This window comes from Rhea americana, unplaced genomic scaffold (assembly GCF_003343005.1).
Source record: "Rhea americana isolate MKP2758 unplaced genomic scaffold, rheAme1 scaffold_80, whole genome shotgun sequence".
In the NCBI taxonomy this organism is placed as follows: domain Eukaryota; kingdom Metazoa; phylum Chordata; class Aves; order Rheiformes; family Rheidae; genus Rhea; species Rhea americana.
Window position 1 is genome coordinate 1022644 of NW_028186979.1, and position 24447 is coordinate 1047090.

The 24447-nt window shown below is 39.4% G+C and overlaps 1 protein-coding gene across 2 annotated transcripts in view; it reads left to right on the forward strand.

The window, feature by feature from the left end:
• Positions 1-24180, forward strand: part of COLEC11 (collectin subfamily member 11) — a 38903-nt gene extending 14723 nt beyond the window's left edge. Inside the window, exons 2-7 of one of the 2 annotated variants that reach the window (XM_085322919.1) lie at positions 1821-1976; positions 7577-7648; positions 19334-19405; positions 20109-20162; positions 21620-21715; positions 21857-24180. In XM_085322919.1, coding sequence (XP_085179045.1) covers positions 1847-1976; positions 7577-7648; positions 19334-19405; positions 20109-20162; positions 21620-21715; positions 21857-22266 — 834 coding nt within the window. In that variant the 5' untranslated portion in view covers positions 1821-1846 and the 3' untranslated portion in view covers positions 22267-24180. The remainder of the gene's footprint in view (positions 1-1820; positions 1977-7576; positions 7649-19333; positions 19406-20108; positions 20163-21619; positions 21716-21856) is intronic. The other variant, XM_085322921.1, reaches the window with a different exon arrangement.
• Positions 24181-24447: the final 267 nt, after the last annotated feature.

The following is a 24447-nucleotide window of genomic DNA, read 5'->3' on the forward strand; positions in this document are numbered from 1 at the left end:
GAATGTTGTGAGGGTACAAATGCATCTCTACTAAGACTGCTTATATTGTAATCTGATGGACTGGAAGATAATAGGAAATTTGGACAGTTCAAACAGTTCAGTATTTTTTGTCTTTTTATTATGTATCATATTGCATAGCATACTGTGAAAATGTGCATATAAACATACACTGAAATTTAGAGAAAAGACACAGAGGCCTTGAAAACAAAATYGTTACATCACAGCTTAGCAGAGACTTCCCTTTTTTCATCCATACTCTTTTGGGTCTTTTTGAGATTATTGAATCTCAGGTGAGAAGTAATTCAGAGCTGTCCTATTCCAGGAGCATGGCAACTTGTGGCTGTGAATATCTCACATTAGTCCTTTCGCCCTTATTCCATGTGAGGATTACTCAGCACCAATGATTTTCATTAGGGCTTCATGCCCCACTGTAGACCTGTATCAAGACTATGCCTGTGTCAAGAAAGATATCTCTTGATCTAGGATCTCTTCCCAGATCCAMGTATGTACCCTTCCTTTTTCAGGCATAGCCCTGCTGCTGTGCCTTCCTCCGCATTGAAAGGAAATTTGCAGGAGAGCTTTGGGTCAAAAGCAGTTCACAGCATGCTCTGGCCAGTGTCCCAAATCTGGATGATCAGTAGATYAGAACTGTGGGGTGTGTTGTGGAGTGCACCAGCCTTGCAGTACAGAGATATCCCAGGTGGTGTGGCCAGGGTGTTGCGAGGCAGCACTGTCTGCCCTATAACTCACCCCGGGCTCTCCCTGCAAGAGACAACTTGCAGCCGAAGACAACTGCTTCCAGCCGATCCCCTGCTGCAGTCTGGTTGTGTTATCTCCTAAAGGATAATGGAAGCACAAACTGGATGCTAATTCAGGGGAAGAATTTTTAGTCCAAAYTCATCTACTTAGCCTTGCTGCTGAGATTGCTATTAAACGTGCCAGGGTTGGTGAATAACCAACTATAAGCTGCTATAGCAGCTTATTCTCACTGAATGAGCTGAAACTCCCTATTTTCCTGTCACTGCTGAAGGCTTATTTCTACTGACCTCCTGAAGACCAGCTTTTGATGGTCCTTTCACACAAATTCCATTTCTGTACTGCAGCTTTCTGAGATGCTTCTTCACAACCTGGTATCAGACAAGCCATTTCACTGGTGGACTTAGAAGAGCATATATTTCAGAGATTAATCTTTTTAAGATTTATTGAAGATTCTGGCGTGTGTTCATTCCACGATATAGTGAAATATTATCTCTCCTCCTCCTCCTAAATGAGTTAGATGAGGGCTATTACATCAAAGAATTTACTGGTCACAGTTTCAGTGCTCAGGTAGACGGGAAGTGAAATCTCAGGACTTTAGATTGGTCTTATCACCTACTGAACTGCCTCTTTAGAACAATATTCATTCTCKCTAAGTGACAATTTAGTACTTATATCTTTAAATGCAAGCCCATATACTAGATTTTCTCCTTTGACCTTGCCTGCTTATCTTTGAAAAACAGTGAACATAGAATTGCCTGTTATTAGCTTTACTTAGTATTTTTATTAAGAGGAAAGAATCAGAATCTCATCCTTCTTAACTAAATTTCTTCTGAGTTTTATCCTACCCACTCTAATGCCAAAACAAATAAAGCACTACTACAAATTTCATGTATGTTTGTGGAATGTACAACTTGCTTGGAGGACCTGCACACATTCTTTTCATGCTGCACGCGTTATGGCATGCAAAAATATATTGTATTCACAATAGGGTGCTGTATTTGTTCAGAAACTGTTGAAAGTCTTTGGAATTCTTATAACTGTTTATTCATTCTTTTGTTTAGGAGTCAGTGACCTGTAAGTGCTCATTATGAAGAGAGATCTGGTTTTCTTGGGGACTCTAATTAGCCTTGCCTTCCTGTCACTGCTAAGATCTGGATATCCTCAACATATAGCAGAGGAGTCCTGCTCTGTTCAAATTCTTGTTCCAGGCCTCAAAGGTAATGTATAAGTCTACTCCATCATCCAAATACTTTCTTTTAACAGGCTAATTTGCACCATTGGCAGTTCCTAACTGAGGCAAAGGAGACGCCTTTCAGTGGCTCTCTCGTTTGTCCAGTTTGTAGCCTCCTTGTAAACAGAGTTTTAAGGTTGTAAGATGAATTTATGTCTGTTAAAAAAGATACGGTTTAGAGAATGCATGCCACAATTTCTGAAACCTGCYCCTGGTGAACAGTTGTTTCTCTGGTGGGTGCCTGATTAGTTTCTCTGTGCTTATACTCCTGAGTAATACTCACACACAGAGACTGTGAAATCAGCCCTACTTTACACCTAGAGAGGTTTTCACYGCCATCTTGAGATGTACTGAAAGAAATTATTATATGTTTTCTAGTATTCTGTGTGCTGTCCTTTGGGCCAAATTTCCATTGTTTTTAAATGCCCTAGCACCTTTCAGAAGCAGTAAGAAAATAAAGCTTTTTAGGGGCATTTCTATAGACTGTATGCACAAAAGCCACATTTCTACCCAATGTGGCCTCAAAATATTTCCCAATAAAGAAGGCATAATTAAATATCGGTCTTTTCATAGTAAGGAATGTATTGATGCAAGTACCTTAGATATGAAATCAACATCAGGAAAGAATTAGCATTTTAAAGCAACAGCATCTATTGCCATTGTGGTGTGAAATCCCAGCCCCATTATTATAGCTAAWAGCAACAATTCCTCTTATGAAGGCTATGATATTTCTACCAGAGTGTAATACCTGTGAGCATGGAGAAATGCCTATTAACTAAGGGAAAAAAAAAAACCAAACTATTTAAACCATTGATTTATCAGTAAGCCTAAAAAAATTTGCATTGTTTAAAAACTGCACAACTAACCGCACAGTTTTTCTGGCTGTTATGCATTTCAGTGTCTCAGAATGACACAATTCACCTGACAACACTGCTGTCGCTAATATTACGTAAACTTTGGGCTTAACCAATTGCCTGAGGGCTATAATACGGACTTCAGGCCACGTCTGTGCTGGTGGATCATTCAGGGTGAGGGCAAGGCTCAGGTGCTGTCTCGCAGCTGTTGGTCTGGTTGAACTGCTTGCACAGTCTGACCACGGTTTTGGCTATGGTGTAAATCGCCCTCCACAGACATTGCCCGGTTTGGATGTGGGCGCCCTGCTCTGGAAGTAAGAGGACTGAACTTGGGGAGGGTGCGAGCTGTGCTTGGCCAACTGGCTACTGTACCAAAAAATTATACCATTTGTTCGTTAGGATTATATATTTTTATATATGACATATATCTATATATATTATATATAACGTGTATCATATATTTATATATAGCATCCGTTTATTATGATTATAGATCTACAGCTGCCTGAACTGAACCAAGAAAACAGTTTCTAAATTTATTTCAGGAGGTGGCCTTTGAAATCTTAATAACATTTATACCTTCTACACATGTTACAATTGGAAAGGACAAAACTAGTTCAATATATCCAGATMTTCTGAGGTTTGACTATACCTTGAGTAATTTTTTTTCTTTTATCTATTTGGTGTGGAATAGCCACAGGATAGTGCTGTTTATGTGACTCATATAGGACGACACTATCAAGTTTAATATATCTTGTCTAAAGGCACACAGATCAGTCAAATCGGCAGACCACAGTACTGGAAACCAAAGCTATGAAATGAGAAGTTGTTTTTGTCAGGCTTTGACAAGTTCTGTAACTTCTTTGCCTTGGTTTTCCTCTTTGTGTAATCAGTCAAAAGTAACATTTGTGATGACCATTTTTGTGACATAAAGGACCATTCTTATTATTATTGTTACATAAAACACRGTTTTTAAAACATATAAGCAGTGTAGTAATAATCCTGGCCTTTTATCAGAAGGCAATCCTGAGCCAGGAAAAAACAAAAAAGCCCCAAATGTTAATGACTTTCATTGCACCTCATGAGATACAGGCATCGCAAAAGTGAGAGTGATTGATGTACAAATTCAGTGAAGCACAAAATGGCCTGATGCAGCCCTAGTTAATGCGAAATCTCTAAAAAACCGTCAATGCTCCAGCTACKCTGTCAGGGGGGCTAGCTCAGAGAATTGGAAATAAGATACTGCTGTCACCTACTGGCACAACTCCAACCCATTTCAGCGGCCAAGGTTTCCTCTCAACAGAGCATWCATGTGGCTGCATGCCCAAATTTCRTCTGTCATGCAGCAGGAGCTGCTCACGACAGGTCTTAGACCTGCCCCAGATCCTCCCCTGCTGAGCTGCTGGCAAAATCCTGGAGGATGGAGGAGCAGAGCCTCCCTGGACCCCGAAACTGCCATGGGTGCTTGCTGATTGGCAAGCCTTCTGGGACATGGGGAAAGAGGGGGCGCAGGGAGCTAGGGGAGGAAAGGAGAGGGACCATGTGATGCATGAAAGAGAAAAAGGTGGAGAGCACCTTAGGCCTAGGAGATGGTGCTGAGCCCAAATGAGGTGGTGAAGGAGAAAGAGATAGGGGAAATGTACCCCAAAACAGGGGAGCATAATGGAGAAATTTTAGAAGAACAGGATGAGATAAGTGAAAAGAGAAAAGAAGGGCACAAAGAATGAATGGAGAGACTGGAAACCATTAGAAAAGAAACTAGAATATAACACAAAGCCAATTAGGATCCCATAGAATAAAAAGATATTGGAAGTGGGGATGAGATAAGAATGGAGATGGAAGTGGAAGACAAAGAAAGACTATAAAGACACTGAGAATAGGTTTTAATGAGTTTCAAAGTCAGCAGCTTAGGTCATAGGAACTGATTTTGTATACACATATATATATAAAACCAGAACCGAATGAAGGACTACGATGAAACAAGGAAGGGCAAAGTACAAGGAAGGCAAAGAATCCAGACAGCAGAATGATTTGTTCTTTAGAAAGTCAATAATATTTATAAGGGGGAAAGTGTGTTGCATGTGGAGAACGGATGGATGGTGAAGCCTTGCTGTATTACYGATTGGTATTCTTCCTAAAGTTCTGTTCCTTTTGGTAGGCCCATCAGAATGAAATTACTATTATTGTAGAGAAAAAATWGCATGGAAAATCCTTCAGAGCTGAAAGTTCTTGATTTGACAGCTTGTTTCATCTGCCTTCTAGAATCTAAAGCAMAAATTGTCTTAATATTCTCATTGGCATACAATATATAAAAAAGTTGATGTTGCATAAATAAAAACCATATTCTTTATTTTTCACTCCCACACTTGATGTTTCTACTTATACAGGGAATACGAGTAACGGAAGAAAGTTATCACCAGCCAAGGGATGTTTAATAGCTCATGTATTTAATATTTGAAGTGTTATTTTCATTRCAGTAGATAGTACAGGTGTAATCCGGGTCAAGCAAGGCAGAGTACAAACAAAAACTCACAAAAGAAGGCAAGAATGGTAAGATACCTTATCTGAATTACCAAAGATCTCTCTTGGACCCGACTGACCAAGAGGTTTGTGATAGTGGCAGGGTTGTACCCRGATCTCTGCACTCCTGCTGTAGCTCAGTCACCAAGAGTAACTTCCCCTTGGGAGGGTAGGGGTCACCACGCTCCACTGGTGCTTCTTGCTGTGACTCAGCCAAGCGGTCAAGCGCGGAATGGCTCTGAGGAAGGACATTTCCTTTCATACTTGGAAATGATCTCCTAAAGCACAGGTGTGGCAATCTGTGTGCAGGTTTGGGCCAAGCTCCTGCTGTTGCTGCCCTTCCTCTGCCTTTTCACTGGCTCTGCTGGGGATTTCATCCTGCACAAGGACTRCTTCCTCAGCTTGCACACCACTCAGAGTATGTACAGCAAAACAGGGACTTAAACACTGCAAAGCTGAATTAGACCCCTGCTCAGTCCCTCACGGCCGAGGGCGTGCTGCTTTAAGCAACTGAAAACAGAAGCTGCAAAGCAGTCTGTGGTAGAGCCGGCAATGGGGTAACCTGCTGTCAGGGAAACTTTCCTACAGGCCCACACTAAGGAATGCAATGTCATCTTATTATGGGAATAAATGCAGGCAAGTGTAATGGCCTGAAGCAAGAGTGATCTATTTTATTGATCCCTAATGCACAGCTCTCACTCTGCAGAACGTGTAAAGCAGTAGGCTGTAATAGCCYGCTCTGAGCCTCCAGAGAGAAGCGAAAAGTCATTGTCAGGATTTATCTTTGGGAAGCAAATACTCGTAACCAGCCCGGGGCAGGGAGGGGAAAGACAGTAATACAAAGCCTATTAGTTACCTGATAATAAAAAAAGTTGTGTTTGCAGATGTGCCAAATAAGAGCCTGCTTCTTACTAACAGTATTATTCACAGGGGATTATGTGAAGTTTGTCCTCATTAAGGTCAAGGAATGGCCTGTTTTTGCATGTCTGAAGGCGCGGAAGCTCCTCTGGAGCGCCCTGGCAGTCTGAGGAAGGGACATACAACACGAGTTCAGCTCACAGCCACCTCTATCTATCTGCAATAAGGGCAGAGAGGTGGAGGCTGCCTGTTTGCATCGTGCCAYGTCTCAGCTTGTTCTCACATGTCAGCTCCATGACTCCTCTCCATGCTGCTTCCAGCTATGCCAGAGAGCTCTAGAAGTGCCAGATACCACTTGCTTTCCTGCTACAGTGCTTCCTTCAGCTTCTGGGAGAGTAACTAATGCGCATCTCCTGTTCTGTACAGCGTGGCGTCAGGCCACCGGTGCTGGCTCTGGCTTTGGATTCCCCCTTTCAGTGGCTGCCATCATTTTGTTTTCTACAAAAGCCATAGCACTTCTTTTGTACAGAATTTTTTTAAATAGGAGGTGGTGATGTAAATCATTCTTTAAGCTGCTTTTTTGTTTAAGATATATTTTAATTTTACGTTGATGGCGAATTATAACAGTGGGGGCAAAGCAAGGTAATTTTCCCACATTTTTAATGAAAGATAAGGTTGAGGCAAACATTCACAGAAAGTGACATTAAAATATGAAGAAAATCTATAATATGCYATGAGCTATGCAAATGTAAGTACAATGTGTAGTGCTTCATACCACAAAGATTAGGAGGCACAGAATGTAACTAAAAATAAAGATGAAGGAATTCTCTCTATAGGCCTGATCCATCCCTATTCAGTTATGCCATAAGCTTTCTTTCAATATGAGGTTATGGTTAAGTCATTCTCACTTGAGACTTAAGCACGTGCTTAAGATGCTTTGCTGAAAAGGGGCAGAGTTTGGCAGATTCTCAAAAAGCATTTGGTGAATGTGGAGCCACAAGTTTGCATTTTGAAGCCTAGTTCTGCAGCTTCTACTTAAATGAATTATGTTGTTGGGCTTTTGGGAGTTTTTCATATAAAAATGTCCACAGAAGTAGACCCATTATATAAGAATTCAGTAATCAATTCACTTTGGTTTTATTACTGCCACAGTAACAGGTCAATTGCAGGTAACTGCAGTCTTTACACATCAAATAAAGCTGTTAAGTCAGATTCCGTCCACTTTTATTTTTTTCCTCCTTCTAAAAATAGGCTTTTATTTTCAGTGGGAGAAATGGTACTTTTCCATTGCCACCAATGGAAAATAGTTCTGTCTTAATGATATATTTTTTTTAATTTCCTTTTGTATTAATAGGGGAGGCTGGAGAAAAGGGTGAAAAAGGTGCTCCAGGTCGTCCAGGCAGAGTTGGGCCTCCAGGAGAAAAAGGTAACTCTATTAAAGAAGATGTCTTGAAAGTAATTCCTGACCCGGTGCTATTTCTTCTTTTTTAATGAGGTGACGATAATGGGAATCCTCTATCTTTTTGCTGGAAGAGCATATTGTTCTTGTGTTTTTGGCCATTTCTATGTACCTTATATGCACGCTTTTAGACTAACTATTGCTTTCTGGTAAAAAAAGTTTCATTTTGGGAAAGCTTAAAGCTATTCCTTGATTTTTTAAAAAATGTTCATTGTAAAGAAAGATATCATAATGCCTTCTGCAAATGATACCTTCATACTAGATCGTAAGAAATAAATCACAGGGCTCAGTTTCCCTCTTTCCTTTTGTTTGTAAGAGCAAAGACTCAGAATACCTTAATTAAAATCACTGAGGCCATAACAGGCAGAGATGGTCCTGAGTAAATCCACACTTCTTGGACCTCAATTCAGTAATAATTATGGAAACATGATGGCAAAGCCATTGGACTGCAGTTCAAAGAGAACTTGCAGCTCTTTAGAGGAATGGTGCTCAGCAGTAGTCAGTTGTCAGAACTGAGAGAAACATGGCATTTCTGTCCTGCAGGAAAGGCTGTCTTTTCAAGTCATTTTTTCTTCCGAAACAGAGAAGAAAGTTGACCTTCATAGATTTTCCAGCAGATGCACAATCTGAAAAATTCACATTTGAGTAGTCAAAACATTTATTTCGGTATTGAAATGAAACATTTGACATTCCTTGCACCAGAATATTTGACTTAGTTTTTACTAAACTGAATTAAAAAACTTCATTTCCAAGCAGTGGTAATTTATACTTCCTTATGATGATGCATGATCTGTCACACTTTTCTTCTGGGCAGCTCTGGGCATCTGATTTCCACAGTTTACCCTGGGACCAAGATCCATGACTAGAGCTAACCCCCTATGATGCATTCAAAACCTTAAAACTTCCATGAGGTCTACCTGTTCGATCAGAGTAAGAGCAGTATATTTTCCTTATGGAGATGCAGCTTTCCTATGGAGATGTAAACTGTCATAAAAAATATTGTAAACTGACATTTCAACTCCTGTAAGGTAAGACAGGCTGATGAGAAGTTGTAATGTCATTGAATAATTTAAGCTAAAAGATTATTCAGAGATCATCTGGTTTGAGCTTCTAGCTTGAAGCAGGGGCTGACTTTAAATTTAGATCAGGTTGCTCAGGGTCTTGGCCAGCAGACTTTTGAAAATCTCCAGGGATGGAGATTACACAACCTCTTTGGTCAAAATAGTCACTACTATCATTGTGAAGGACTTTTTCCTTATGGCCAACTGAAATTTCCCTTGCTGCAATTTGTGATCGTTGCCTCTTGTCCTTTATTGTGCATCTCTGAGAGGAGAGGGCTATGTCTTTTCTACAAACCTCCTTTAGGTAATGGAAGACTGCAATTACATCCTCCCTTGCCCTTCTTCAGGCTAAATAAAACAAATTTCCTCCCCCCAGACTCTCTCCAGTTTGTTTCTGTCTCTTGTATGAGGGCTGAAAAATCTCTGGGTCCTTATCTGCAAAGGGGTTTTCCAGCCGTCCATTGGCCAGCCTGTATGAATGCATCCCAYGTGCAGGACTTTTCATTTGTCTTTCCTGAACTTCATGATGCATCTGTCAACACATTTCTCCAGCTTGCTGAAATCCCTCTGACTGGCAGCCCTGCCTTCCAGCACATCAACCAGTCCCTGCAGCGCAGCATTGCCTGCAGGCTCAGGGAGAACATCTACCACTCCTTCCTGCATATCGCTGATGAAGACATTGAACACTACTGGGGTCTGGTCCCTGAGGAATGGCATTCACAATCAGCTGCCAATTAGACTTTGGACTGGACCTTTGAAACCAATGGTCCAGTCCTTTGTTCCAATGACCAGTTTTTCATCCTATTCATAGTCCCCACATACATTTTCCCAATTTGGCTATGAGGTTACTGTGGGAGAGCATGTCTAAGGCCTCGCTACACTCCTSGTAAATGACATCCGCTGTTTTCCCTTCATGCGCAGAGCCAGTCACTTTATCACAGAAAGCAATCAGGTTGRTCAGTGTTGGCTGTTCCCCTGTCTTGTACTTCCTGTGTCTGAAATAGCTTTCATGCAAACTCGCTCTATGATTTTGCTGAAGACTGAGGTGAGGCTGATGAGCTAGGGCTTTCTTTGAAAGAGAGTATAACATTTGGCTTTTTTGGYTATCAGGGACCTCACCTGCTCACCCTAGCCTTTCACAAATGACCCTCAGCACCCTTAGATGCATTCTGGCCACTGCCATAGACTTTGGCTTAAGCAGTCCCTAACTCAGTCTTCCTCTACCTTGAGCAGCACCTTCACCAYAGTCTTTGCTACAGGGCATGAAGCCCTGGGAGGCCTGAGAGCAGACCTTGCCAGTGAAGACTAAGGCAAAGAAAACACTGAGTACTTCAGCCTTTTCTGTGTCCTTTGTCATGAGGTTTCCTTTCCCCCTAAGCAGAAGGCTCATGTTATCCTTGCTCTTTTTTTTTTTTTTTTTTGTAATTGCTGACTTACCTGCAAACCCCTACAGGTTGCCCTTTGTACCTAGCCAAGTTCAACTTCATCTAAACAATGGTGTTCCTCATTTCATCCCTGCATGCCTGGAGACTACTTCTATGTTCCCCTCGGACAGCTTGTCCCTGCCTCCACCTCTTGTACACTTCCTTTTTGCATTTGGGCTCAGTCAGTAGTTTCCTGTTCAGCCAAATTTGGCCTTCTGCCAAATTTGCTCACTTTCCCTGCACATTGCGATGGATAGTTCTTGTGCTTTAAGAAAGCTGTTCCTTAAGACTGAGAAGCTCTTCTGGGGCTCCTTTGCATAGCAGCCTCCAATAGGATCCTACCTACCACTTCCCTGAACAAGTCAAAGTTGGCTCTCTGRAAGTCCAACGCTTTTACTCTCCTCCTTGACTTCCTCTCTTCCTTCAGGAGCTCTGTCATCTCATTGTCACCATAGCCAAGGCTGCTGTTGACTATCATATCCATAACCGTGGGGAATGTGATCCTGCCTCCCCCCTCGCCCCCCCAAATACTCCTTATATGTGAAGAGCAGACSCAGGACACCAGCACTCCTGGTCAGCCATCCAGTACCTACACTCAAATAAGTGTTCCTGACTCATATGAAATGTTTGATTAGTCTAATAGTTATAATAATTATCTGGTTTTCCATATCTTCACACATCCAAAATTCTGGGGGCCTGAATGAAGAAATTTTGAAGTGAAAATTTGTTGCAGTAAAACATACTTAAAACAGAAAAGAGACAAAAGAAAATTGAATTTTAATGYATGCTATATTGATATTTTACCAGGCAATGCTTTCAGGCTAAGCACAGGCAAAATCTCTTACAGTTTCTGTAGCAACATATTTTTTCTGCTTTCCTTTGTACAACCAGATTTGACTTGACATGTGTATGTTCTTGGAATATTTAGTAAACAGCTTTATTTTAGCAAAATAAGAAAAGTCTACAAGCAAGCTCCTGCTTAAAATGAATTCTAATTGGTTCATCTTTTCATTAATATTGAATGTTTTTTTAAATATTTGGCTTCATCAACTGCTCTCCACAAATGCTTATTTACAGAAAATTCAATTGTTATTTTAAAAATCATTTGGACTATATTATGCAAGATTTCATTAWGGTAATATACTTCAAATGTTTTCTGAGAATCACAGTGTTGATTGGATAAGCAAATAGACTTCACAAATGTGACTTCTCTTCCATGGAAAGGACAGAGAAAGCCATCCGGCCTTGATCCAGAAAAACCTTTAAGTCTTTGGTTAAACTCTGTAGGCAATTGGAAGTCCSCTGACCTGAAGTTAAGCTTATGCATATATGCATAGCTTTTCTTGACCCTCAAACTGAGTAAGAGTGAGAGTAACTCTGGTATATATACCCTAGTATACATTCTCTTTCAGCAGTCCAAAGGTTTTCCTATTTGTTATATTGTTATTATTTATGGGGTTAGGTTTAGCTCAGTCRGTTAGAGTATGGTGCTCATAATGCCAAGGTTGTGGGTTCAATCCCAGTGTGGGCCACTCATTTGAGGGCTGGACTAGATGATCTCCAGAGGTCCCTTCCAACCTTACCAATTCTGTGATACTCTATGATCCAGAAGCTGGATCTTTGAGGCAAAAATAAAATATCACACAATTCTTAGGAAGAGTCGTGACAGCAGGCAATATTAAGTATCCAGCACACTGACACCTTTTTCACAGTTGGTCAGTCAGCCTGTTTGTGAAGGGTTAGGAACTGATCATCATTTGATGGTTGTTAATTGGTCCACCATGGAGCTCTCAGAAATAAGCACTCYGCAGTCTCTTGCTCAACAGATTATCTAATATGCATTCATGACCTGTTACTAGTTTTATTTTTTTGCTCAGTTTTTCATCTCTTGATAGGAATATACCACTGGTGTCCTATGAAATCCTGAGAGAGTTATTTAACATCAAAATTATCRTAAGGCTTAGGCCCATGAGCTACTTAACACGTAGCTCAAGGAATAATGAGAGAGAGATAAAATTGCTGCCTCACCTTGCATTTGCCCCATTCTAAGAGCGCACATGGATGCTCACTGCAGCCCAGCTTTTGGGCAGTAGGCTGCTGAACTGCAGTCACTCTGTTAAAATGTGTTTGCACCCTTGTCATTTTTAAGCTTATTTTTGCTGAAGTCTGATAATTACTTACGGTCTTGTTGGGAAGGGGCTAATATTTGGCTCTTTCTACTGGTAGAAACTGCTAGTGTTGTTTGTATTTTGCTGCTAGTTGAGTAAATGATGGTTTACTCAAAAACTAGAAACTGCAGTTCTTCTATGACAGTTCCTCTGTGACATTTGCAGAATTTTCTACTTCTAATGTCATTTTACTTTATCAGAATCACAGCAATCATTTTTTTTTCTTTCCTCTTTCTTTTGCTTTGCTTCTTGGGCAAGTTCAGTCTAAGACAGTATGCTTAGTATCTTTGAACATGATCAGTGAATAAATAACATACATAAGAATTGGTTTTCTCATGGTATATTTGACCTGAAAGAAACATCTCAAGATGAGAAAGTGCTTCAAATGTTTTTAGCGTATCCCTTCTTCATGGTATTTTCAGATTTTGGCAGTTTAGAAACTGATAAACATTCAGACTTTTGTACTTACCTGAAATAAATTTAGTTCTGAACATACTGATGTTTCAGGGTGACCTCAGACATCCTGATGTCTTTGGGCATTGATTAAGGTTAAATTCCACTTACTTTCCTCATTGATTTTAATTAATTGTATAGGTCAATTATGATGCATAGCATGTCAGCAGAATATAAAACTATGTGTTGGCTTTATGTAAAGCATAGAGCACTGGATCAATTTAAATGGTTGATTTGGATGGATRAGCATGTACTGCAGTGAAGCTTTTGGGGTGGGAGGCGTAGGAGGCCTAGCTGGCCCCACTTGCACTGGTTGCTGTACAGTCCCATGCTGRGAGCAATTTCAGTTTTTGACTGAGTCATGATCTTATCTGTGAAGCTAAAACTTCCATGAATACAAACTCCTCACATATATTTCAGTAACAGCATAATACTGTGAATATTCCCAGATTAGCACAGATTCTGTTTATGGCAGTCAAAATAGAAGGTGAACTTAATGTTGGAATGCATTATCAAAGGAACAGCTCTTAAAAAAAGTGTTCAAGACATTTAAATTTACTTACAGCCTTAAACATTTGAAAATACATTATTTTAAAGCTTTCATTTCARCCTTACACATCATGCTCCCTTTTGACTAGTATGTTAAACAGAGTTATGTAACAGCGTAACAGTGTCACGGAACCCAGTTATCTGTACTGGGACACCGTTAGCACAATCTCCGGCACGCTTTTGGCTTGTGCCAGCTAAAACTTTCCCATGCAGTTCTTGGGCCTGCATTTTGGGAGCTAACACAATGAGCAGCTTGCAGAGACTATCCTGGTTTGACAATRTAAGATAATTATTGTAGTGTGTGCCATTCTTGGCCACCTAGTTCYCAGTGTCAGGGAATAATCCCAGGCATTTTCGTTTACTAGTATAGACATAGCTTCTAAGTATGAGAAAAGTCTCATTAATACAACTGGATTGGAGCCAGTGTTCAGCCATTTATATAATCACATTCTWAAGAGAGATATTAATACCTCAATTTATATTTTAGTATTACTGATTTCTCATTAATATGTAATCAATCAATCCTTTACATTTCTGAGTCAACTTTTACGTGAAYTTATTGCTCACTAAGGCATGCTACAGGCAGGATTCCATATGAGCACTCCATATAAAAGTCCGGACATTAGCACTCGTGGATTCACGAAGTGGATATCTGATTCAAAACTATCTTCAGCTCCACTTGAATACAACAGGATCTTGATAGGCAGATGAGTTTTGGTGTAAATAAATGTGGGGCATAGGGACTTTAGGGATACCTAACTTAATCTATACCAACATGATGCCAAAAATCAGAACTGGTACTCACAACTTAGGAACTACTCTGAAATCRTTAGCTGCAGCCAAAAAGCCAACACAACATTGACCTTTAGTAGAATAGGTATCAAAGATAAGAGCGAAAGCAGATTGCTGCAGCTGGTTTTGCTGCTCTGCGGAAAACTAACATGTGCACATCTCCAGGAGTAAGTGTGGTTTTGGCTTYTGTGTCTCAAGAAGGGCAAAGGAATTTCGAGAGAGGTACCAGAAACTTGGAGAAGATGGAGCAGCTGCCTCATAAGGAGACACTTAAGAGGCTGAGACTCTTCCCAATAGATGGAGGAGGCTGAGGAGGGCACAACTGAGGTTTACAGAATCACAAAAATGTTTGGCTAGGTGCCCTGGTGTTCACCAGATGCCACAGGACAACTAGGAGGCACTCACTGAAAACTGTCAGGGGATTGATTTTAATAGAGATATAGAAGCAGAAACTATCAGTAGGGCCAGAAGGGAGTTAGACACCAAGAACATAATCAGATATTAAAGGGGATGTGCAGGAATGCGCCCCTCACTAGGATCCCTAATCCAATGATGGTGCATTGCTGGGAAAATGCACCAATATGGCCCATAGACAGTGCCTAGTAGTCTCCCTAGTAGCAGCTCCTGCTGTCACTGTGGGAATCAGAGTACTGAGCTAGAGGGACCACTCTTCTGAACAAGCGGGGTAGAGTGTTTTTAACATAATTCTGGAAAAACATATATTTTATAAGTGCAATTATTTGTGTGCATGCATTTGAATGTAAAAACCCCTTGTAGAAATGGGCCATACTATCGCCACTTATTTTGTTTTGCATATATTTTAAAATCCTTAAAACTTTTCCTCTACCTTACTAGATCTGATTTTTTTTTCAAATGTCTTTAGCTTCCCCTACGAATTTTCTAGTCCTTCTGATTTCTAGTCAGTATGGATTCATAATTGTTTCTTCTTTCCTGTTTGTTACACAAAGCTTTTAAAACTTCACTTTGTCGTTAAGATACCTGTCTAACGTGAATGGGATGAATCACTGCTGAGAAGTGTTAATTTCTGCATTGCCTACCAAGGGAGCCTAGATAAATAGCTTAGACTAAACACCTAACTTTCAGGTGGCTAATACTGGGTGAAATGAATCTACCCCAACTACATAAAATACCACCTGGGATTATCCACTGTTTGTTCATAAAGGATGTAACTGGCTTGTAATCACTGTTCCCTAGACAATCACCAACCTCCAGCGGTGTGCGTAATTCAGATTTATTTAAGCAGTACCATAGTCTGCTGGTTTATTCATATTTTTTAGACTTCCAGTTGTCAATAGTTCTAAAAGGTAAGTGTCCTGAATATAAAGTACTACCATACCATGCCATCATAATATCTTTTTAAATTACTGTTTATTCTCATTCAAGTTAGGTTAAATATTTCCATCGGGAAACTTGATTGCTGCAAGATTAAGGAGATACATTAGGGAACAACACTCTCAGCTTAGGCTGTATCTTACATTCTTTTTTTTCTAAATACCCTCTGCTGATTGCTGTCAAAGATGGCATTGGACTTAACAGACTTTTGGTCTAGTTTGGTACACTTCTACTTACGTTGTTATATAGGTCTCTGTGATGTCCACTATGTCAAATTCCATGTCATAAAAAGGAATTTCTATTTGATTTTTCTTAAATCCCGTAAGTTTGGGATGTAAACAACAGTTCTCTTCTTCTCCTTAACGCAGTTAGTTCAGTTTGTCAGTTACATGGTGAATYTGAGTTTCTGCTGGATTTGTCTTCTTGGCCCTTCTCTTCTTACCTTCTTGTCTGTTCCAATTAATCCTGTCTGAAAAGGTGGGTTATGCTGTATGAATAACCCCATTTACAATATTCTGCAGAGCCAAAGCCCTCATCTTTCCACTGGTTATGCAGTCTGCCATTCATCTCTGGTATCTTCTTTCTTCTTTTGTTTGTGGGCCTGAAAGAACCACCAAAAAGGTCATTTACCTTTAGTTCCTTCCAAAACGCTTTAAGTTTTCTATAATTGGTTCCAGAGTATATCTTCCTCATCTGAGAGATGACAGATGACTTGCTGCATATTCTCCATTCACTTTCAGTTAAATTTCCTACACTTGGTCTGTTGGGACTTAATTTCTTTCACTGTCCTCATTTCTTTTCAACTGTCACTTCCTGATTTCATTATGACTTTTTAGACTGCATTTTTGGCAAGCACAGGACCACTAAAAAGGGCTTCACAAAAGGTATTCAACCTTTTGAAAACCCTCAAGGCAGATGAGTCTCTCTTGAAATCCTGTGATTTATTCTGCAGAACAGGCAGAATAAGCAAGCCCCTGGAGTAGAAGCAGGGGTTAGTCACTGTGGGAGAAGACCAAATCCAAACAGTTCTGTAAATGAGTGCAGGAGACATATATTAAGTCTTCATTGTTTGAGATCTCACACTTTTACTTCTGAGCAGATTATATAGCTCTTACTGGCTATTGCTGAAAGATAGTCTCTTCTGGGCAGTGCTTACAAGAAGGAAAGTGAAGTCTCATTTATATATTATATTTCATTTATTCACTATGTGTCTGTTTAATTTCAGATATAGCTGATTGAAAAGAGTTAATATGGAACAGCAAGCAAATATCTGATATAATCTGTTACTGCAGTCCCAATCTAAAATGAGAAAGGTCCTCTCAGAACAACTCGATGAAGTAATTGCAAGCTAATATTTTTGGAAACTTTCAGGAAAATACTTCCTTAATATACTGTCTRTATTGGATGAATATCTGATAGTAGCATCAGTACTTTTGTAACTTACACAGCCCTGTGGATTGAGTCTCTAAAGCAAACCAAAAATCTATTCTGCAAGTAAAGCCATATTCCAGAAAAAAACTTCTTCAGCTTATTGAAYGGATTCTTTCTGTTCTTCCTGTAGGTATATACAGAATAAGAGAAAAATATTTTTGATTACTGGTAAAATTGCTTAACTGAGTGCATGTCTAGTAGTGACTGAGTTTGATTCTTGCTGGAAACAAAGGAAATTCATTGATTATCAGACTCGCCAGTAATGAACTAGACCAACAGACCATGCACATTTGCCTTCTGGCAGTTCAGAGGAAATGATCTTTTCCTGACCATGCCATCAACTGATAGTTGTGTGAAACTTCTCAGAGTAACACAGAGGACATCTCCGCTTACCCTGGTAATGATCAGTTAATGTCCTGAAACATGTCATTAATTACACTTTTAAGTTAATGATTAAATCAGTCATAAAGTTATCCAGCTCGTAAAAATATGTACAGAAGTATGTGAATCCCACAGTGAATCCTGCATCTTGACAACAGATCTTTAGTTGTTACAGATCCACAGCTGTGTCTGAGCTATGACAATTTATACAGGTTCATTTGCTTGATCCCTGTAGTAGATTTTCCACCGAACTTGCCTCCATGATTTCTTATATAGCTAAGCAGTATGTAATAGATGTGTCTTATAAGATAGTTCCACAGCTGTGCAGCATCCAGACCATGTTCCTGGCCAAAGTCATGGTACAAAGAGGACTAAATCTGATGGCAGAGCTTTGATTTACTCAGGTGCTGCAACCAGGAAAGAGTATGACCAACATACATGGAGCTGTGCTATTTTTTCCTGAAACTCCTCAGGGCCGTAGTTAGCCCCACAGTTAGGCAATCTCTGCCACATGGCATTGTGAGTATAGCAAAATGTAAGGTCTCCTTCCACAGGTCTCAGAAGGTCCACTTAAAACAAAGCAGGGGATCTAAAGCAATGCCAGAACCAAATCACATTTAGAGATAATAATCTGTATAAAACGTTAGTTGCAGCTGAGAGAAGTTTGGACTAGGTAGAGTTTATTGACTATAAATGGCCTAGTTTAAGCCAAAAGTCTGAGTAATGTGTAAGCCTGCTATACTCACTTATTAAATGGCTAGTGCTTAATTATTTCTGTCAACTGCTGATCCACTAAACTTGTATGCAAGCACTGCAGATACAGGGTAGGATGAGGCTTTTGCTGTTAGAGGCTAAAGTGCTACTCAAGGCACTCTCACATTATTCAGACTTTTTTTTCATAATGTTTGAGAAATGCCWTCCAGAAGAGCTGCATGACAAAACAGGCATGTTTTATCTGTGTTTTTTATTTGAGCTCTGGAAGAGCTCGGATCAATTGGCTTCAAAACGTGGAGTGTGGCAAACATTTTATTAGTAACAACGAGTGCTGTGCTTCAGTCTGGTTTGTGAAGAGGGTGGTGACAAAGAACCTGCCTGCTCCAGTGCAAATTCTGTTTCCCCTGAAGCCATTGCAATATTCACTTTACCTGGTACAGGGAAGTACGGTTGATAGAAAAGGGGTCAAAGTCAAACAAAGTTAGCAAATAAAACTGTCTTCCATTAGATTTCTGGGAATACATCATGGACAAATACTGATAGGTGACAGTACCTATCTCATGTAAATTTGTTGACAATTTCTATTCACTGTGGGAGTGGATAGTTTTATTTGTAAAAATAGGATTGAGGAACATGATTTTCAAGGGGCTCCTTTGCTACAACTGCACTTTGAAGTATTCTACAGAATTGACTTTAAAATTAGTAACATTGAACATTCCCGCTTTAACTGTGTGTGTGTTTGTATGAACATGTGTGCGTGTACATAAAAAATTTTCATTCATTTTCATTTCTCATTAGTGTAATCTTTAAATGTTTAGATGTGCAAGYCGGCTCCCACTATGTTTACATTGTATAAATAAGCCACAATACCCAGATTCAGACTTTAGTTACACTGGAGCTATTTTATGATGTGAAACTGTCTATTGTGCTTGGATTCTTTAGGTCTTTCCAACTCCGTAACAGATTTAGTCCGTCGATCGACATTGTTCTAATGGAATCTCTCCTCGTTTTCAGTGTAATTCTGGCATCACTGCCTGACGGTACTTTGCAAAAGCTTTTCCAGTAGCTCTCAGCCAAGATCTGTTTTCATTTACACCTGTGTGCCTCATTAAAAGTCAATTGCTTTGCAAAGATTAAATCAATATCTAGGTTGTTACACATCAGACCTCAACAAGGAATGAGCTGGACCCCTGGAGTTCAACAGCTATTGGGGATGTAGCATGCTTCTGCTCATTGTAAAAACTGAACTTGCAAAGGTGCTGGAATCTGAATGAATCAGAAGAATACCTTCTTACCTTTTGTCTTTTGTCTTTTTGTTATGTATAGGAGAAATGGGGGACAAAGGACAGAAAGGCAGCATGGGACGACATGGAAAAATTGGTCCCATTGGTTCAAAAGGTATGCTTAGTTCAATCCTTTCTCCATTTGTGTCTCAGATGAAAAATCTGTGATTATTTATCTTCAAGAAAAAGTCTAGTGGCCTGAAAAAATGGTTAACTAGTATCAGAAATTATCACAATAGGGAGTTTCTCACGCTGCAGTCAAGCAGATGATTAGGCTCCTCAGCAAGTCCCCTTTGGCTCTGACAGCAAGAGCTGAGAATCCTTATTTGGGGCTAAATGAAGAACTTTGTGCACTAGCATACAAGTGCAGACAGGATAGGAGGGTGCACCATATTTAAGAGCCATAASACTTGAATTCCTAACTTGCCCTTCCCATACGCTTCCTACATGACTTCGATTAAATCATTTGAGCCAGTATTTACGTAAGCATCTGGATTACGAATTCAGATTTAGGCTGCAAAATTGTATATACAGCCCTTTTCTCTCTACAACATCTGAAGTTACTAGTTCTACGAAGTTCGCAAATACAAAAAATGGAATGAACCTAGATAGCCTAATACATATTCTTTGTATTTGAATTTCACAGCTTGGGATTGCCTAGGTTGTGGACCAATTAAGACAGAAAAACCTTTTTTTTTCTCTTAGGCCTATTTCTACTTTCCACTTTGAATGTTAACTAGAGACAAACTAAACAGATACTACAATAGATGTTAACAAAAAAAGCTGGCTTAAAGTTCTATTCTCTTTCATGTTTTTAGGTGAAAAGGGAGATAATGGTGATATAGGACCACCGGGTCCTAATGGCGACCCAGGTAAGTCAAAGCAAGTCTTGTTTGTGTGAAGAATTTTAAAAGATTCATGCATCACTAAAAATACACGTCTTTTAAAACACTGGGGGAAATCATGACAATTCAGTATTTGTGTAGCTATTCCTGATTTATTTGCTGTCATGTCTTCAAATTACTTACAAAGAAATGCTGAAGCTGCAGAAGTTGCTGGACTATATACTTTTCAAAACAGTGTCTCAGAGCTCCTCAGAGGTCTGATCACTTTGGGAGCACAGTGGGAGCTGAAATACAACTGTCCATATGGAGCATCATGGAGCAAAAAGACATCTCTGTGTATCCCACTCTGGCTTCCAGCCAACACAGAAGAGCAGGTGAGGGAAGGATCTGCCCCTCTGTGGATTACTGTCATGGGAGCAGGATTTAGGTCCTCTGGAGGAGAAGGTGGAAGTCTCACCTGAGAAGTGTAAGCTGTACATAAAGGCTTTTATTTTGCATTTCATGAAAGAGCCCTGCAAGCCAGTAGACCTGGGCAATAGGCTTCAAGCTTAACACTTACAAAAGTGTCAGACTGATGGCAAATGCCAAGTTTGTTCCTTCCTAGTAGGTTAGGAAGACATATTTTCACCTGGAGAAGAAATGACCTTATTTTGGTTTTGAGAAATACTGTATTTTTTTCCTCTGATTCAGGGGAAGATCTAACTCTTTGTTTTGTGCCTTTATAAACTTTCAGACCTGGTGCACTAAAAATCCCCTGAAAAAAACTTTCTCATAAGTCAAATGCAGATTTGAATAATTACATGCAGAACTGGAAAGTATAATTGATCCTAGCTTTGAAACTTAGGCTCATAGAAGTAACAATTATCCTTTTAGTATTTTAATTCAGATTATCTTTTTCAAACCGATATCAATTTGGGATAATAGATAGTTTTCTATTGTCTTCTTTTATCAGGAGAACTACAGTAAATTCAACATTCTGAAAAGTGCAGAACTATGTTTTGCAGCTAATTACGCGCATTATGTGGTTGGAACATTTGCCTTTTTGATCTGCTGTGTTAGATTCCTTGTGAGGAACAGTTGAACAATGATGTGCTTTGTAGATTTTTGCTGCAAAAGGAAAAAAAAAGCTCTTTGGAGAAGACTGAAAGGAAGAATTTCATCCTAAAGGCAAAATTTTGAGAAACGTTTTTAGTTAAAAAAATCTTTTTCTTTCTTTTCAGAAAATATCTCTCCTTATTTGGTTTAACACGAATCACACAGGGCTGAAGCTTAATGAAAAGTGAAATGAGCTGTTCTGGTTAGGTCCAAACACCTGTGAGAATCTCAAGATGGTACAGGGCAGCCAAAGCCACAGGTTCTCACCCATTCTTTGGATGGAAGGTGTCTCTTTCAGGGCAGCCAGGCCAGGCCTTTCCATAAAGTTATTTAGTAATTATTGGAATTACATAGCTTATTGATTCTGGTGTRTTTGTGTCATTTTGCAGGCATCCCTTGTGAGTGTAGCCAGCTAAGGAAGGCTATTGGCGAAATGGATATCCAAGTGGCCCAGCTGACAACGGAATTAAAATTCATTAAAAATGGTAGGTTATATTTTCATAAATATTCTCCTTTCTTGTTTTCACATTTGACCCGGTGAGATTACCATTTCACGTCTGATTTGTGAAGCTATTTTGGGGTGTACAGTAAGTTGGTTTATAGAAATGCGAGTGCTCACTTTTCAGCACTGCCCTCCCCCGCAGCTGTTGCTGGTGTGCGTGAGACAGATAATAAGATATACCTGTTGGTGAAGGAGGAGAAGAGATACTTGGAAGCCCAGCTCTACTGCCACGGACGAGGAGGAACGTTGAGCATGCCCAAGGACGAGAACGCCAACAGCCTCATCGCCTCCTACATCAATCAAGCAGGGCTCACCCGAGTTTTCATCGGCATTAAYGACCTAGAGAAAGAGGGAAATTTTGTCTACTCTGACCGATCCCCCATGCAGACCTTCAACAAATGGCGCAGCGGGGAGCCCAATAACGCTTACGACGAGGAGGACTGTGTGGAGATGGTGGCGTCTGGAGGCTGGAACGACGTGGCATGTCATATTACCATGTATTTCGTTTGCGAATTTGACAAAGAAAACGTGTAAGCTTGTCTGCTTTTTCTTTATTTTAAGAGAAGTTTTTTTAAGCAGATTGTGTAAGTTACCCCATGTTTATAGAATACAAGTGATATTTTACTAGTATGTGACATCCGTGTTGTACAGCTGTAAATAYAATTTAGGTATTTCAAATATCAATATTTACCCTTCAGAAGGGAAGATCAATGATAAGTGAGACATGGCTTGTTTTTCTTTAGGAAAATATATGTATTTAGATAAAAATGAGGCTTGGGGCTAAATTCTGCCCTCATGACAGTTAACAGATTTGATTGCATGACTGTGAGGGAAGGCAGAATTTRGTCTTTAGTTGTTAGAATGATATTTCTGAAGAAGTAGATTCTTGATATTCTTTTATCTTAGCAAAATTTGTAGTTATAAATGTTAATTGCTTGTAGTGCTACAGGGATAATTCTGTCATGAAGCAAATATTTTGTATACTCCAGTTAATCGGTACAAATATTACTGTAAGATTTTTGGATGTGAAGGTATTGTGAAGGTACTGCAACTTTTTTTTTTTTTTTTTTTTTTTTTTTGAAACATAGCCAAAGCAACTAGTAATCAGGAGTACTACCAATTTTGTACCATTTTCTTATTAAACTGTTCATAGATAACATCACAAGGAGGCCGTGCAGTGAACTTTAGGGCTGGGGGAGGACTAGGTCCTAATTCAGCTCTGAAGGAGGGATAAAACCAGATGGATGCTCTGAGGTTTCGCTAACGGTAAAAGTAAGATTTTTGTCTTCTGCATTCTTTAGTTGAGAGTAATTCAGTACATGAATTATTTAAGGCCCCAGATAATTTCTTAAAGTAAATGTTTCACATTTGCATAAGATGATCTTAGTGCAAAAAACAAAGCAACAAATACCAATCTTCCACAGCTTAAGTTTGTTCATAAACGGACAAAAACAGTTTAGCCAATAGCAGGAAAACAACTTCCACCTTTAGTCAGATTTCAGTGCTGCCCCCCTAAAAAGCAGCAACAAGTTTCACATTTCTTTCTAGTTCATGTATATAGCAGCAATAAGTCATTTTGCACAAATAATTTATGTACTCAATTTACAACTGCATGTAATTGAAAATATGATATATATTTAAAAATATCCATAATTTCACAAAGGAAATGACGGATTACTTTGGAGCTTTCTAAGAGCCGGTTGCACATCATTTTATCCTGATGTTAGGCATAGAAAAATGACCACAAAATCCCTGACTGACCGTGGTTTTCAAGAATACTCTGCACTGTGTTTTAAGGTGATCTTCAAGAAGGAACGATCCTATGTATAAAACAGCAATCAAAATATGTGTATGATCAGTATGGAAGGTATGTTGACAATATATAAAGTGGATCTGGCATGTGCTTCCAGATGTTACCCTTCAGCAAGGCAAGACCATCTCATATCTTCTCTATAGTGTCATGGTATATGAATAATCAATAATCATACCATTTTGTTCATATCCACAGAGCCTGACAATATTTGACATGACACTGTTGTTATATACTTAAGAAAGTAAACTAGTTTGCTTGATACAGTTACTCTGTGAATTTGAACTCTGTATATATATGTTTGTTATTAATTCTGAAGATCAGAAGCACATTCCTATAAATCTGAATATCAGCCCAGCACTAGAGCAACCACTATAAGAGATGGATAATCCATAGATCGCCTTACCTTTTTTCTTATAAAAGTGTGTATGATTTCTGTATGTAAGGCTTTCTTCAGATTGTGTATTGATATCTATTAAATAATGTGGATATGGTTCTATGCTAATATTCAAAGACTCTACAGAATTTGCGGGGGCTAACCGTTCCAGTGCAGCAATTCGTATATCATGGTTGTTTCCTGCCTGCCTACCTGCTATGGAAATCTTCAGAAACCCTTTAAATCTCCAATATGCTTTTGTCATATTGGAGATTTAATCTGAATTTAATTCTGAATCTGAATAAACTGGAGTTTCAGATGTCTGGAGCTCCCTCATTATGTGTGTGCCTAAGTTGTTAAAACTTGTTTATTTTTCACCCATTTTTGGAAGACTCTGATATGATAGGTTGATTTCCCCAGAAACAGGAAAAGAGACCTTTTCAGATTTCTTTCAAGGAGGTGAGAAGCTTTTTTAGATATCAAATGCTCCTATTTCAGCTGTACGGAAGTCATACCACATATATAACGA